Consider the following 14,717-nt stretch of genomic DNA (forward strand, 5'->3'; position numbering starts at 1 on the left):
GTTTTGAGTTTTAATTTTATTTGGAATTTCGCCGCGTTTCCCGCCCGTTTTGCGCCGCGATCGCCGGCATGCCTCGCGGGTCGGCCTGCGGCTCGGCACGTTAAAAAAAAAAAAAAAAAAAAAATCGCGGCAACGTCTCCACAGCTCCTGGCTCACGGGCGGAGAAGGAGTGTCCGGATCGCCTCGGGGGGCCCGGTCCTGAACCGCGCGATCACCGCCGCGCGGGGGGGGAGGCTCGGCTGATAGGCCCAAGAATTTTTCCCGCGCTGTGCGAGTGCGGCGGCCATTTTAGATTCCAGCCACAATTTTGCTCGGTTCACAGCAGGGGATACAGCTACGCCCCCTGCGTTTTCGCTGCAGCGGGGTCCGGCGGGGGGGGGGTCCCCACGGAGGGGCCTCGATCCCCGGTGGCTACCGCGGATGTTTCTTCAGATTCGGGTTCTTTTTTTTCATCTGTTTTGCGCTTCTGTTGTGCAGGGTTTTCAAATATAAGCATAGTAAGCGCAGCCGGAGGGGCGTCGCGGGGGGGGGCCACCCGCTGGTCTGCTCCAAAGAAGAAGAACACTATGGATGTTGCGGAGGGCTCTCGGGAGCCCTCGCGGTGGAAGCATCCGCCGCGTGCCGTCCCTCAGGAGTCTGAGAAGGAATCTTCATCGGCCGTTGACTCAGAGTCTCCAGAGGAGCCCCTGATGGGGACCTAGGAGGCGGCTGCGGACGGCCCCATCCAGCCCAGCGCGGGCAAGTGGACACTAGCCGTGGAGGAGGATGACCCCAAGGTGGTGCGGCTATTTCGCAGGGAAAGCACTGTCCCCGCTGCTTCCAGCAATCCTTCAGGAATTGGCAATAGAGGCTCCGCCGGTGGTGGCACGTCCAGAGGCAAGCATGGATCCGGTGCTCTTAGGTCTCACGGGGCCAGCAGTAGCATTTCCTTTTCACTTTTCATCGACCGATATCCTGTTCAGTGAATGGGATACGCCGGAGTTACGCTTGCAGGTCAGTAAGGCCATGGACAAGCTTTACCCGCTACCCGAGGATGCGCTGGAACTCCTTCGACTGCCGCAGGTGGATTCCGCAGTCCCTGCGGTGATGAAGAGGTCGACCATTCCGGTTACGGGAGCCACGGCTCTCCGGGATCTACAGGATAGGAAGCTGGTAGTGCAACTCCAGAAGATTTGTGAAGTGTCTGCCCTGGGTGTGCGGGCTGCCATCTGTACCGTCTTCGCTATCCGAGTGAGTCTGCGCTGGGCCCAAGTTCTTCAGGCGAACGCAGGTCTGTCGGCGGCAGAAGCATCTCAGGCAGATAGGTGGAGGCAGCAATTGCGTATGGGGCAGATGCTCTCCACGGTTTTCTGCGCTCATCCGCTAGGTCCGGGATGGCGGCTGTATCCTGGGCGTTCACGGCGCGTCGCCTGCTGTGGCTGCGCAACTGGGCGGCAGATGGTTCGTCCACACCAGCTGCCCGAGGGCAGATTCAGGGCGCGCTCCTCCTTTTCGGCATCCCGTTTCCGAGGGCCCAGGAATTCGCGTCCTCAAAGGTCTGCCGGTCCTTCTTATGGGTCAGCTTCCTCCCGAATCCCTCAATGGCATCAGTCTTTTCGGGGTACACGCTTCGGTGGACAGGGAGGAGCCCAAGTCTTCACAATGTTACGCGGCCGGCCCATCCCTCACCTCAGCCCCAGCACGTCGTTTCCAATGTAGGGGCGCGGTTAACCTTGTTGGTCGAGGAAGGGGCCAGGATAACGTCGGGCCAGTGGGTCCTCAACGTGATAAAGCAAGGCTACGCATTAGATTTTGTTCGTTCCCCAGCAGTCAAATTCCTGGTCTCGCCGTGCAAGGCTCCCGAAAAGAAGGCAGCAGTGCTAGACACCATCCGGCGCTTGGAAAATCTGGGAGTCATTTTCCCTGTTCCGATCTGTCAGCACGGCAAAGGGCGTTACTCCAATTACTTCATTGTTCCAAAGAAAGACGGCTCTTCAAGACCAATCCTGGAACTAAAAGGGGTGAACGGAGGCCTGCGTGTGCCTCACTTCAAAATGGAAAGTATTTGATCGGTGATCGCCTCGGTGCGTACAGGAGAGTTCCTGGCCTCACTAGATCTCACGAAGGCGTACCTTCACGTAGGCATTCAACTGTCGTTTCAGCGATCCCTACGGTTCTGCGTCCTAGGGCGGCTTTCTCTATTCAGGGAGGGTTTTCTGGTTCATCCTTACCTGGACGATTGGTTGATTGGTTCATCCTTACCTGGACGATTGGTTGATTCGGGCGAAGTCCGAGGATCAGTGTCGGCTGGCGGTGGCCAGGGGCCTACAACTCTTGCAGTCTCTAGGCTGGGTAGTCAATTTCAACAAGAGTCAAGTGGTACCCACGCAGACCTTGGAATACCTTCGACGACACGGTGCTGCGTGTTCCTATCGCAGGAACGAAGGTGCAAACTGCAGTCTCAAGTGAGGCGCTTGCTGTTGCTACGCCTACCACGGGTCGGCGATTACCTGATGGTCCTGGGTACTATGGCCTCCACTCTCGCGTTGCTCCCCTGGGCGTTCACTCATCTACGGCCATTGCGGTCGTCCTTACTATCCCGCTGGAAGCCGTTTTCGGGGGAATTCTACCGTCCACTTCCACTTGTAGGCCGGGCGAGATCCAGCCTGTCCTAGTGGCTTGATTCCAGTCATCTGACCTCTGGAGTGTCCCTCCTAGTGCCCAACTGGACAGTGGTGATCATGGACGCCAGTCTCTCCGGATAGGGAGCAGTCTGTCTAGGAAAGTCAGTTCAAGGCCTATGGTCAGCGTATCAGGCCCAATGGGCTATCTATCAACTGACTGGAGAACAGAGCGGTCCGTTTGACGCTGCACTCGTTCCTACCTCTGCTGAGGGGACGGGCAGTCCGTGTTTTGTCGGACAACGCAACCACAGTGGCCTACATCATTCTCCAAGGTGGGACGAGAAGCCCACGTCAATCGCCAAGGCGGGACGAGAAGTCCACAGGTAGCAGAGGAGGCGCGGCTCTTGATGACTTGGTCGGAACTAATTCTCGACAACGTCGCAGCCTCTCACATCGACGGGGTCGACGACTTCCAGGCGGATTTCTCAGCCGTCATCGTCAGGATCCCGGGGAATGGGAGCTGGCGGACGAAGCGGTTCGCCTCATCGGCAAGACGTGGGGTATCCCCATATGGACTGGATGGCCGGAGGCCACAATGCGTAGGTTCCGCGATTCTTCAATTCGCTTCGAGAAAGGGGAGCAGAAGGAGTCGACGCATTGGTGCTTCCCTGGCCGACGGATGTCCGACTGTACGTTTTTTCCTCCGTGGTCGATGTTCGGCAAGATTCTGCGCCGCATAGAATTGCACCCGTTCAACGTGATCATGGTGGCTCCGGAATGGCCTCGCCGTCCGTGGTTCACGGACCTCATTCAGTTGGCCGGGGACGGCTACCATGCGTCCCATGCGTCTCCAGGGGCTCGCGGGGCTCCTCCGTCAGGGCCCCGTCTGGTTGGCGGATGCGGATCCCTCCTGTCTCGCGGCATGGCGTTTGAGAGGACTCGGCTACAGAGGAAATGTTACTCTGCCGCGGTAATGGCTATGCTGCTGAGGTCCGGGAAGCAGTCTACGTCCTTGGCGTACGTCCGGGTCTCCGTAGTCTTTGAGGAATGGTGCGTGCAGCGGAGTGTGGTTTCTGCTGGTCTGGCCAAAGGCTTGGCATGCAGTTCCCTGCGGGTCCAGGTGGCGGCGCTTGGTTGCTGGCGGGTCCTGTTGTCTCCCGTTTTCTCTGAGGGGGCTAAGCATTTCCGTCCTCCATTGCGTTTCCCCTGCCCGTCCCGGAACCTTAATTGGGTTTTTTTTTTTCCACCTTGTGCACGGCACCGTTTGAACCTTGAATCGTACGAATCTTAAGGTTTTCACATTGTAGACTGTATTCTTGGTGGCGATTGCCTCAGCGCGGCACTTCTCCGAGTTGCAGGCTCTCTCCTGTAGAGATCCCTTTTTGCGTATTTTCGCCTCGGGGGTATCCTTGCGGTCGATCCCTTCCTCTCTACCTAAGGTCGTTTTTTCTTCTGAATCAGTCATTTGAGCTGTCCGCTTTGCGGCCGGGAGCTCCTCTGATCCCCTAGCGAGGGACTTAAAGAGGCTTGCTGTGCGAAGATCCCTTCTATCACGAATTCTTTCGGATAGCAAATCTTTTGTTTGTTTCCTTTTCGGGTCCAAAGAACAGGGGCCGCAGCATTCCACACGACGATTGCCCGTTTGGCTAAAAGAAACCATTGGTTTGGCATACCTCGTGTGGGGAAAACCGGTTCCTGGGGGCCTCCTCAGGGCTCACTCAACACGGTCCCCAGCTGCGTCTGGGGCGGAGTCTTCGCATGTGTCGCCTCCGGAGATTTGCAGGGCAGCTACCTGGAAGTTGTTCCATACCTTCATTAGACATTACCGGTTGGAGGTTCAGGCTACTGATTCTGGGGGTTTTGGAGAGTAGGTACTCCGAGCGGGACTCTCTGCTCTGCTCCCACCCTTGGTAATTTAGCTCTGGTACATCCCAGGTGTCCTGGACTGATCCTGGTACGTACAGGGAAAGGAAAATTAGTTTCTTACCTGATAATTTTCGTTCCTGTAGTACCAAGGATCAGTCCAGGATCCCGCCCGCAGCACTGCGTAGTGGTATTAGAGAGTCCGCTCAGTGTTTTCTTAGCTAACCTGGTCGCTTGTTTGCGCTCTGCTGGTTGCGGAGTCCAGTTCGGAAGGGGTTTGCGTTATGTTCGGTTTCCTTAAAGGTAGTTGGTAGCTAGTTCTAGTTGCATTTCTACTTTGACATTACGTAAGACTGAGGGGCTGTGATTGGCACAGGGTCCTATATGGCTCAGCCCACAAGTTTTAGTCTGTCTCCATCTACTGGTGCGGAGTCACAACCCAGGTGTCCTGGACTGATCCTTGGTACTACAGGAACGAAAATTATCAGGTAAGAAACTAATTTTCCTTTATGAAGGCAGTGCATGCAAATTTTCTCTCCTGCATATTCATTGTGGATATCTTGAAAACCCAACTGGCTGTTGGCACCCAGGCCAGGGTTGGGGAACACTGGTCTAAAGGAAAGGAAATTATCAGGTAAGATCACATTTCTCCAGCTTCACTCTTCTCGCTATAAACTGACATTGTAGATTCTTGAGCCAACCTCTTAGTAGGTAAAGAGGACATTTGCAGCATCAGTTGAGTGTCTTGCCCAGGCCCTCTATTGCAAATCAAATAGACTCCAAAGAAATTATCTTGGCCTTCTCCAGGGTGAACTCAGATTGCGGTTGTTGCCCTGTCAGCATTGCTTCCATCTCGGGGGGAGGTCCACGCTCTCCGCCCCACTCCTGCAGGGGCCTTCCCAGCCGAGACAGAAGAAGACCAGCAGGCCACCAGAGTCTTCAATCGCTGCGTCAGCTTCTGCTCTGTCCTGCACGCTTTCCCTCTCCCGGCCTGAGCACCTCCACTCTCCTCAGGTTCTCCAGCACGTCCCGGCGTTTGGAGGACAGGGGAGAGTGGAGGTGTTCGGGAAGGAAGAATTGTCATTTGGAGGACAGGAGCCATCCGCAGTCACTCTTACCCTGTTTTCTCCCTTATTCAAATAGGTGCCATCTGCCCTGCGGTTCCCCTCTGCCATGGTAGTGCTTAACACCCTTTAGATAGAATTTTCTTCAGTGCTAGCTATCTTGGTGGCCTGTTTACTAATCTGTTTGAATGCAAGCTGTTTCCTGTGGGATTTACTCTATTGTGGTAATGGAGTATTGCTACAGCATTTTACAGCACATGAAAATACTACCTTAAGAGAACAGAAGGCACGGAGCGGCAGTTACGACCTGTAACACAAGGTGTGGGGGTAACCTGCATGGAGCGGCAGTTATACCCATCCATAAATAAAACTAGCTGGGCAGACTGGATGGACCACTTGGGTCTTTTTTTTTTTCTGCCATCATTTACTATGTTACTAATAATTACAGATCACTAATTGCTCTGACAAAACTGTCATCATTCTGCTCTGTCTTCATCTGACCCCTATTAAAGGAGCCTGTGGAGTCTTTGTCAGTGTTATCGGGCTCATTCCCACACCTGGTTGGTTCTGTAAAGGAATTATGCCTCTGCTTTCCTCCCTGGGGCACCCGTTTTCTTCTGGTTAATTGTCCTTATTGTCTGATGTCTGGCATTTAGAAAGAAGACCTGCCATTTTGAATGTGGACTTTTCTGTTTCTATATTTTTATTAATGATTCTTGGCTGACCATTCTTCTGCCTTCATGGCCTGAAACAGAAGAGCGATTTGGACTCCGTGGCCAGCGCAGGACCAGTTGTCCTGATCCGAAGCTCCAGCCAAGATTCTGAAGTCAGCACAGTGGTAGGACGTGGCCAGAATAGAATACTAGCATTCTCATTCACTGTGTGTATATGTAGATGAGGGAGCATTGTGTGCACCTCCATGCAAGTGGGCATTCTCCCCCTCTTTCTCACTGCCTTGTTTTTTAAGTGGCCTGTATGCACATGGCTGTATGCTTCTTATTATGCCCTTTTGAGGGGATGTGTGCATGAACTAGGCATATATTTTTTTATGGCCTAGTGCACTGTGCATATAAGTGTGGCATGTCCCTAGTGTGGCGTATCCATATGCGTACTTAGTTGTGATCTGCCTGTGTATGTGCATGGAATGTCGTCATGTATATGTGGGTGTGTTGTTCTCTGCCCTTCACTTTGTGTTTTACCTGCTGATTGTCTATCCACACACTTGCACACTTGCACCGACCTTAACCTAGTCATTTAACTATTTCTCCCTCTCTTCTCTACATAATGGCTGCTCTGCAAAATCAGATGCGCGACCATGTGCAGTTGCATATCTTATTTTGGAAGGAGAATCTCCCAGACCATAGAGCAAGGCTTTTGAACTCCTGTACTTGAGGACCACAAACCATTCTGAATTTCAGGAAGATTAGAATATATAATTTCCTAGCGTGTAGCCAGATGGACTCAGGACCAATGGGTTATGCTCCCCTGCTAGCAGACTGAGACGGAGTCAGATTTCAAAGCTGATGTCACCCTATACATACACCTGCAGTGACTTCAGTATTTCTCAGACTCCAGCAGATGGTGGACGAACCTCTCTCTACAGGGATTGCTGTACTTCTTGGAAAGAGAAATTCTACATTCTGAATTGAAGAAATTTAAGCTCCACTCTCCTGCGGTGATACCTCCCCCAGCTGAGAATTCCTATGATGGAACCAAAGAAAACTCCCATTCTGGTTTCCCTGCAGAAAGCCTCTTGCTACTTTTCAGTAGCTGATTGCCCTGGAATGGGATGCCCCAGAAGCAAGTTTTAAAGGGGGTCGAACGTTAGAGGCTCTATACCCGCTGAATCTAGCAGTGAGAAAGCGTTTGCGTTTCCCTAAAGTGGATGTACTAGTCTGCACCTTCTCTAAGCGCACAACTATCCTAGTGGAGGGAGGAGCAGCCTTAAAGTATGCGCACGATAGACAGATGGAGTCCGTCCTTAAACAAGCCTTTGACACAGTAGCAATGACCTTACGCATTGCTTCTTGTTGTGCCCTGGTAGCTCGTTCATGCCTACTTCCCTCGCAGGAGGTGATTGACGCTGGGGTGAATCCCAGAGCGGCTATGGAACAGCCACTGCCTTTTTAGCAGCCAGAGGAGTGGCCTCAGTGTAGCAGCCAGAAGACAGCTATGGTTGCGGAATTGATCAGCCGATGCAACCTCCAAGGCCAACCTTACAAGGATCACTCCTATTTGGAAATTAATTGGAAAAATTGGCCAGTAAACGGGGTGAATCCCCAGTCCCCCGGCTACCGGAAGATAAGAGGAAGCAGCTGCAGTGCCCCTCGTCTATGAGGGGCCGGTCCAGGGGCTCCCAACATTTCCGTCCCTACAGAAACTTGACATTTCAGAAGTCTTGGCCCTTTGGGAGAACTCAGTCCTTTTGTAGTCGGCAGCCCAAGAGAGGGACAGGTTCGGGTTCTGGTTCATCCTGAACTTCCCAATGAAATTTGGCTGACCCATCTTTGGAAAGAGGAGATAGGGGTCGACTCTCTCTCTCTTTTTTATCAATGGTGGAACGAGATCACTTCAGACAAATGGATACTGGAGGTCATACGAGAAGGATATGCGCTGGAATTTGGCAGCACTCCTCTGGATTATTCATGATGTCTCCTTGCCACTCCCAGCACAAAAGCAGGCAGTAGAGATTACTCTTTTAAGGCTCCTCAGGATGAGGGCTGTAATCCCAAATCTACGCCCGAGGAAAATACAGGGCTTTATTCCATCTATTTCTTCATACCCAAGAAAGAAGTTTCTTTTTGCCCCATCCTGGACTTCAAGAGTGTCAAGCATCAGCTACGAGTGAGTCCTTTCCGCATGGAAACCTTATGCTTTGTGATAATGACCATAAAACAGGGAGTGTTCCTAACCTCCCTGAATCTATCCAAGGCTTACCTACATATTCCAATCCGTCAAGTCCCAAGGCTTCCTATGCTTTGCAGTACTGGTGCGCCATTATCAGTTCCAGGCACTGCCCTTTGGCCTAACCAGTGCCCCCAGAACATTCTCCAAGATTATGGTGGTTGTGGCAGCAGTGTTGAGAAGAAAAGGAATCCTGGTACACCCGTACTTGGATAACTGGTTAAGCCGGGCCAAGTCTGTGAAAGAGAGTCTCCGGGCGACCAACAGAGTGACCTCCTTGCTTCAGAAACTCGGTTGGGTAGTAAACCTGAACAAGAGCAGTCTCAAGCCTTCCCAGTCCTTGGAGTATGTGGGTGTCCAGTTCAACACCAGGCAGGGCAAGGTCTTCCTCCCAACCTCACGGATACGGAAGTTGATGTCCCAGATGTGTCAGTTGATGAACACAATACGCCCGATGGTGTGGAGCTATCTCCAAGTTCTCGGTTTGTTGGTGGCAACCTTGGAAATAATGGCATGGGCAAGAGCTCACATGCGCCCACTTCAGCGCTTGCTGCTGTCACGTTGGAACCCACAGTCTCAAGACAATTCGAATCGGCACCGCTTATCGATGGGAGTCTGCTCTCACCTCTAGTGGTGGTTGCAGGAGGCTCATCTGAGCAGGGGTGTGTCCCTGTTCTCAGAACGGCCATGAATCTCCGGAGCTGGGGAGCTCATTATCAGGAACTCACAGCCCAGGGATGTTGGATGGAGGAAAGGGCCCTGTAGAACATCAATTGCTTGGAAGCCTGGGCAATAAGACTGGCATCCTTACAATTCAGCCACAGACTCCAGGGTCAAAGCACTCAATATAATGTCAGCCAATGTAATGATGGTAGCCTACATCAACCACCAGGGAAGAACCAAGAGCCAGCAAGTATCTCAGGAGATAGTCCTCCTTATGGAATGGGTGGAAATACATCCACAGATAGCATCGGCCTCCCACATCACAGGAAAAGACAACGTCGGAGCAGCAGGGAGAGTCTGGATCCAAGAGAGTGGGTGTTGTTGGATAAAGCCTTTCAGCTGGTAGTAGATCGCTGGGGCCTCCCATCCATCGACCTGCTGGTTGCATCTCACAATGCAAAGGTTCCCTGATTATTCAGTTGCAGAAGAGATCCGTGGTACCTGGAAATCGAAACCCTCATTCAGCTCTGGCTGGAAGAAGAGTTACTTTATGCCTTCCCTCCGTGGCCCCTGCTGGGCAGGGTCATTCGCAGATCAGACACCACAGGGGTTTAGTCCTACTAGTAGCTCTAGATTGGCCCAGGTATCCGTGATATGTGGACATGAGAAGATTCCTGGTGGAGTTCCCCCTGTGCCTTCCATCGCAGAGGGACCTGCTACAGGTGGGACCAGTCCTTTATGAGGATCCGAGTCTATTCTGTCTTATGGTCTGGCTCTTGAGAGGGCTCGACTGATGAAGCGAGGATATTTGGTGGTGGTAATCGTCACCTTACTTCACACTTGGAAGTTCTCCACATCCCTGCGTATGTACGGGTCTGGAGAGAATTTGAAGCCTGGTGCGAGGAGCGCAGAGTCCTCCATTGTGCAGTCAAAATCCCACTTATTTTGGAATTTTTGCAGGACAACTTGAGTAAAGGTTTGGCCCTTAACTCCTTGAAGGTACAGGTGGCAGCTCTCTCTTGTTTCAGGAGTGAGGTGAGCAGAGCCTCCCTGTCAGCTCACCTGGACGTGGTCCATTTTCTGAAGGAAGTGAATCACCTTTGGCCTTTCCTATGGTTGCCGGTTCCCTTATGGAATCTTAATCTAGTATTACAGTTTTTGGCAGGTCCTGCTTTTTGACCGCTGCAAAGTCTTCCCTTGCGTTTATTAACCTTGAAAATGGTGTTCCTGGTGACTTGGCACGTCACATCTCTGAATTGCAGGCATTGTCGTGTAGGGAACCGTTCCTCCAGATGAATCCAGGAACGTTACAGCTTCATATCATTCCATCCTTCTTGCCCAAGATAGTCTTGGAGTTTCATTTGAATCAGTCCGTTTCATTGCCATCCCTAGATAGACTCAAGGACACAGAGGAATATCGCCTCCTCCGTCATTTGGATGGCAGTAGACTTTTGGTGTATTTGGAAGTTTCAGAACCGGTCCGAAAGACAGACCACCTGTTCTTCCTTCACAGTGGAAGGAAGCAGGGCGAATCAGCTTCGCAGGCTACCATAGCTTGCTGGATTAAGGAGATGGTCAAGGGAGCCTATGTAGAGATAGGAAAGCCATTACCTTCTCAGGTTAAAGCTCATTCCACCAAGGCTCAGGCAGTCTCATGGGCAGAAGTTAGACTGCTGTCCCCCGTTGATATCTGCTGAGTGGCGACGTGGTCCTCCTTACACACCTTCTCCAGGTTCTGTCGCCTGGACGTACAGGCCCAAGAAGACACAGCCTTTGAAAGGGCAGTATTAACCGAACCGCAGGCAGTCTTCCGCCCCGATCGGGAGTAGCTTTTGAATATCCCATTGGTCCTGAGTCCATCTGGCTACACGCTAGGAAATGGAGAAATTACTTACCTGATAATTTAGTTTTCCTTAGTGTAGACAGATGGACTCAGCATCCCACCCCTGGCTGCCCAAGAACGGTGCCAAGTATTTGCCCGTGGAGTGGATATCGAATCTAAGAGATTACGGGTAAGCCTTCATTCAGTCCCTAGATCAGAGCAACTAAATTCTTACTGAGGTTCAGTGTTTGTGATTGGGTGAGTACAGTTATAGTTATCTCTTTTTTATCATTTTTAAATCAAGTTTTTTTCACTAGTATGTCAATGGTGGCTTTTGAAGAGAATCCTGAAGGGCTGAGGTCCCTGCAGGGGTGTCTGTAAGGTGACGTTAGCTTTGAAATCCGACTCAGTCTACATCTGCTAGAAGGGAAGCGTATAACCCATTGGTCCTGAGTCCATCTGTCTACACTAAGGGAAATGAAATTCAGGTAAGTAATTTCTCCAATATGTAAATTCTTAGAGCTTCTGTATGTAACTATACCTCATGACTATTCATTGTGGATATCCTCAAAGCCCTATACTTGTGGCCTTCAAGGACAGGAATTGGAGCTGTGCTATTGGGTAGGAAGAGGAACACCTCGCTAGATCTTTATCCCTACTATCTCAGCCCCCTATCGTTCTCATGTTTATCCAAATTGGTTATTTGTCTCTACTTGAGTCACCTTCATCAGTTACAGATCATTTTTACCCCTTTGAGTTGCTGCTTTTGTGCTGACTACTTGGCAGGTTCCTCCGCAGTAGTAGTAGTAGTTTTTCTTTTCACTTAAGGGGAAACTGAGTAACGTGTAGGTGCAAGACCTGCGGCTGCTTGTGTGCCCGTATAGTTTGCAGCAGATTTTCAAAGGGGAATCACGGTGGGTGCTCTGTGCTTGTCTCGTTCTTTTTTTTTGCCTCTCATCCCACCTTTTTTTTCCTCTGCAGGTGAGTAACAGCTCTGGAGAGACCCTTGGAGCAGATAGTGACCTGAGCAGCAATGCTGGAGAGGGCCCAGGAGGAAAAGCAGATTGTAACCTCAGTGGGTCACGGGGCACTGTGTCAGACAGCGAGATCGAGATGAACTCAATCAGCAGTTCCATTTTTGTATGTCTGTGTAATGTTGTCTTATTTTATCCAACGTGGCTTGTGCTGAAGTGGGGAGGGGTGTGAAGGTCAGGGGAAAAAATGTCTCCAGCAGTCATAGTGACTGGGAAAAACAGAAGAACATTTGTTACTAGCAGGACAAGAAGGTTTATTGACATCCTAACTAACTCGCGATCAGTCGGTTCTGCAGCACCGTACAGATAGTCCTTGCTCTGCGGCACTAACAATGTAATCGAGTCACATGCACACCACCCCAGCACAAACTAGGCCTCCTGACTCAAAGTCTACATAAGAAAAGAAGGTAGTGAGGGACAGGGAGCAGCCTGGATTCATGCACAGATCTGGTAGCTGTGCCTGGGGTAGCACCACCACACATAGCAGGGCATGTGTTTTCTGAGCACCAACATTTGTTAAGCTGCCATTAAAGAAAATGAATGCCCACTCTTACTGCTCTGAGGCCTGTGCCAGTGATCCATGTTGTGGTAGGATGCCAGACTTGTTTAGTGCTGAGACTGTATTGCTTGAAATGGTTGAAACTTCCATTCATCCATCCATATGTTTTGGAAGAAGGGTGAAAACTGCCCTTTGGCCTGGTAATAACCAGATTTGCCCCTCTCTCTTTTTTTTTTTTTTTTTTTTAAAGGGCAAACCTCACAGTCTGAAACCTATTGTGAAGGAGATCAAGGCCAGTAGCCCTGGACAGGCTCCGGAGGACCTGAGTCAGCGGGTTTACCTTTTTGAGGGACTCCTGGGTAAGAATGAGTGTTTTGTTAAGTGAGAGTTAAAGAAATGGCTGGGTAGGTGGAAGGGAGCATGGGGAGTGTCTGAGCTGGCCTAGACAGGGGATCGTGTGTAAGATCTGTATCAAAGAGGTAAATATTGGATATACAGGGTTTTTTTTGCTTTTTGTGTGGGGGGTGGGAGGCATTGTAAAACAATTATTGCTTTTGTGTGCATGACATTGGGGATCTGATTGGAGGAAGGGCTATTGAAGCTCTGATGTTACAGGGGATTCCCTGCCTGGTGTACTGTGCATTTGCAGGACTGCTATAAGCTGGGGTAGGAGAGTGATGGTCTTGTGTTATTTCTGACTTATTGGTTGGAAATATCTGCATCCTGTACCAGCACTAATTGTTTTCTGGCTTCTACTAAATGCCCCATGTCACTTACCCACTGTTTCACCTCTCGCTTTCCTTCCCCTCTGTCTCACTGACCCTCTCGGTATTCACTTTTTCTTTCTTGTGTCTCCTTTATCTCCCTCCCTTTCTTCCTCCTTTTTCCTCATGCTGCCATGTCCTAATGAATTGGGCAGGAAGGGAGAAAGGATCTGTCTGGGATCAACTTGAAGATGCAGCCATGGAAACCTTCTCTCTAAGTAAAGTTTGCTGCTCCTCCTCTGCTTGCGTTTGCACTATCTGACACGCTCTTACACATTCCGTTTCTCCTCAGATTTCTGACCTACACCTTTTCCTTCTCTTTGTGTTTGCGCTATCACTCACACTCTTGCATGCTCTGCGTGTCTCTATTTTTGCACATTCTCTCTTTTTTTTTGTAAACAGTCCTCTTTTTTTGAGTAGCTCCTGAGATTGGAACCTCTACATTTCAGGTGGAGGAACTCATTTTGTGGGATGTTTGTACCAACAGGGGCTCCGAAGGGATGGGGTGGTGGATAAGCAGAGCACTCTGGCTCATGGTTGCACACCTTGGTGGACAGTCTGGGGAGATGAGGACCTACTGGCCTTTTCTCACTCTTTCTGCTCGTCACATCACAGGTAAGGAACGCTCGACACTGTGGGACCAGATGCAGTTCTGGGAAGATGCTTTTCTGGATGCAGTAATGTTGGAGCGAGAAGGTATGGGAATGGACCAGGGACCTCAAGAGATGATTGACAGGTACGTACAGGCTTCTTAGTGCTGTGCTGTATGCCAGTCAATATTTTGTGCTATGGGAAAGGCAGAAGACAGACAGACAGACAGGGCCTGGATATATGAGGGAGTAGTTAGGATTTGAAGATAGGGCTAGCTAAAGTAAGGGGCTATGGTAAGTGTGGTGGGGTTGGAAGGAATTGGGGTATTTCCTAGCAGGTAGCCAGATGGACTCAGGACCAGTGGGTTTATGCTCCCCTGCCAGCAGATGGAGACAGAGTCAGGTTTCAAAGCTGACATCACCCTAGATACACGCTGACCCTTTTGGTTAACAGGGATAGGATTTAGGATTGGGGGATGCGTTCGGAGAGGGGAGGGCACTGAAATCAGGCTTATAGGCCCGTGCATCACGTCTTAATTTTTTTAAAGACTACTGCCATTTAACTAGCTATATTCTTCTGCATTTAGCTGGTTAATTCTATAGTTACCTGGCTAGCTTTTGTCACACATTGTAAGCTAACTTGTTAGGTTTAAAGTATCCAGCTAAGGGTAGCAGGATAACTTTATTCAGGGATATTCATTTTCACCGAAGTGCTCTCTGTGGTTTTTGCTTAATTTGTCCATTCGCACCCCGGTGACACGATTTCTGAGTGTTTATTATTCCATCTGGAAGGCTCTTCCTCAGCCTGATGCCATGGCCTCCCTTATTTATATTCCGCTTTATCAGGCACTCCAAAGCGGATTACATTCAGCTTACTGTAGATATTCCCCCTGCCCCCAGTGAGCTCATAC

The 14,717-nt window shown here is 50.6% G+C and overlaps 1 protein-coding gene across 22 annotated transcripts in view; it reads left to right on the forward strand.

Moving 5' to 3' along the window:
- MADD (MAP kinase activating death domain) overlaps positions 1-14,717 on the forward strand; it is a 95,454-nt gene that overhangs the window by 44,080 nt on the left and 36,657 nt on the right. For 9 of the 22 annotated variants that reach the window (XM_029582763.1, XM_029582771.1, XM_029582770.1 and 6 more), the window contains 5 exons: positions 6,285-6,368; positions 11,901-12,059; positions 12,703-12,811; positions 13,372-13,434; positions 13,832-13,952. In XM_029582763.1, coding sequence (XP_029438623.1) covers positions 6,285-6,368; positions 11,901-12,059; positions 12,703-12,811; positions 13,372-13,434; positions 13,832-13,952 — 536 coding nt within the window. The remainder of the gene's footprint in view (positions 1-6,284; positions 6,369-11,900; positions 12,060-12,702; positions 12,812-13,371; positions 13,435-13,831; positions 13,953-14,717) is intronic. The other 13 variants (XM_029582773.1, XM_029582777.1, XM_029582780.1 and 10 more) reach the window with 6 other exon arrangements.

Source organism: Rhinatrema bivittatum, chromosome 17 (assembly GCF_901001135.1).
Source record: "Rhinatrema bivittatum chromosome 17, aRhiBiv1.1, whole genome shotgun sequence".
Lineage (NCBI taxonomy): Eukaryota > Metazoa > Chordata > Amphibia > Gymnophiona > Rhinatrematidae > Rhinatrema > Rhinatrema bivittatum.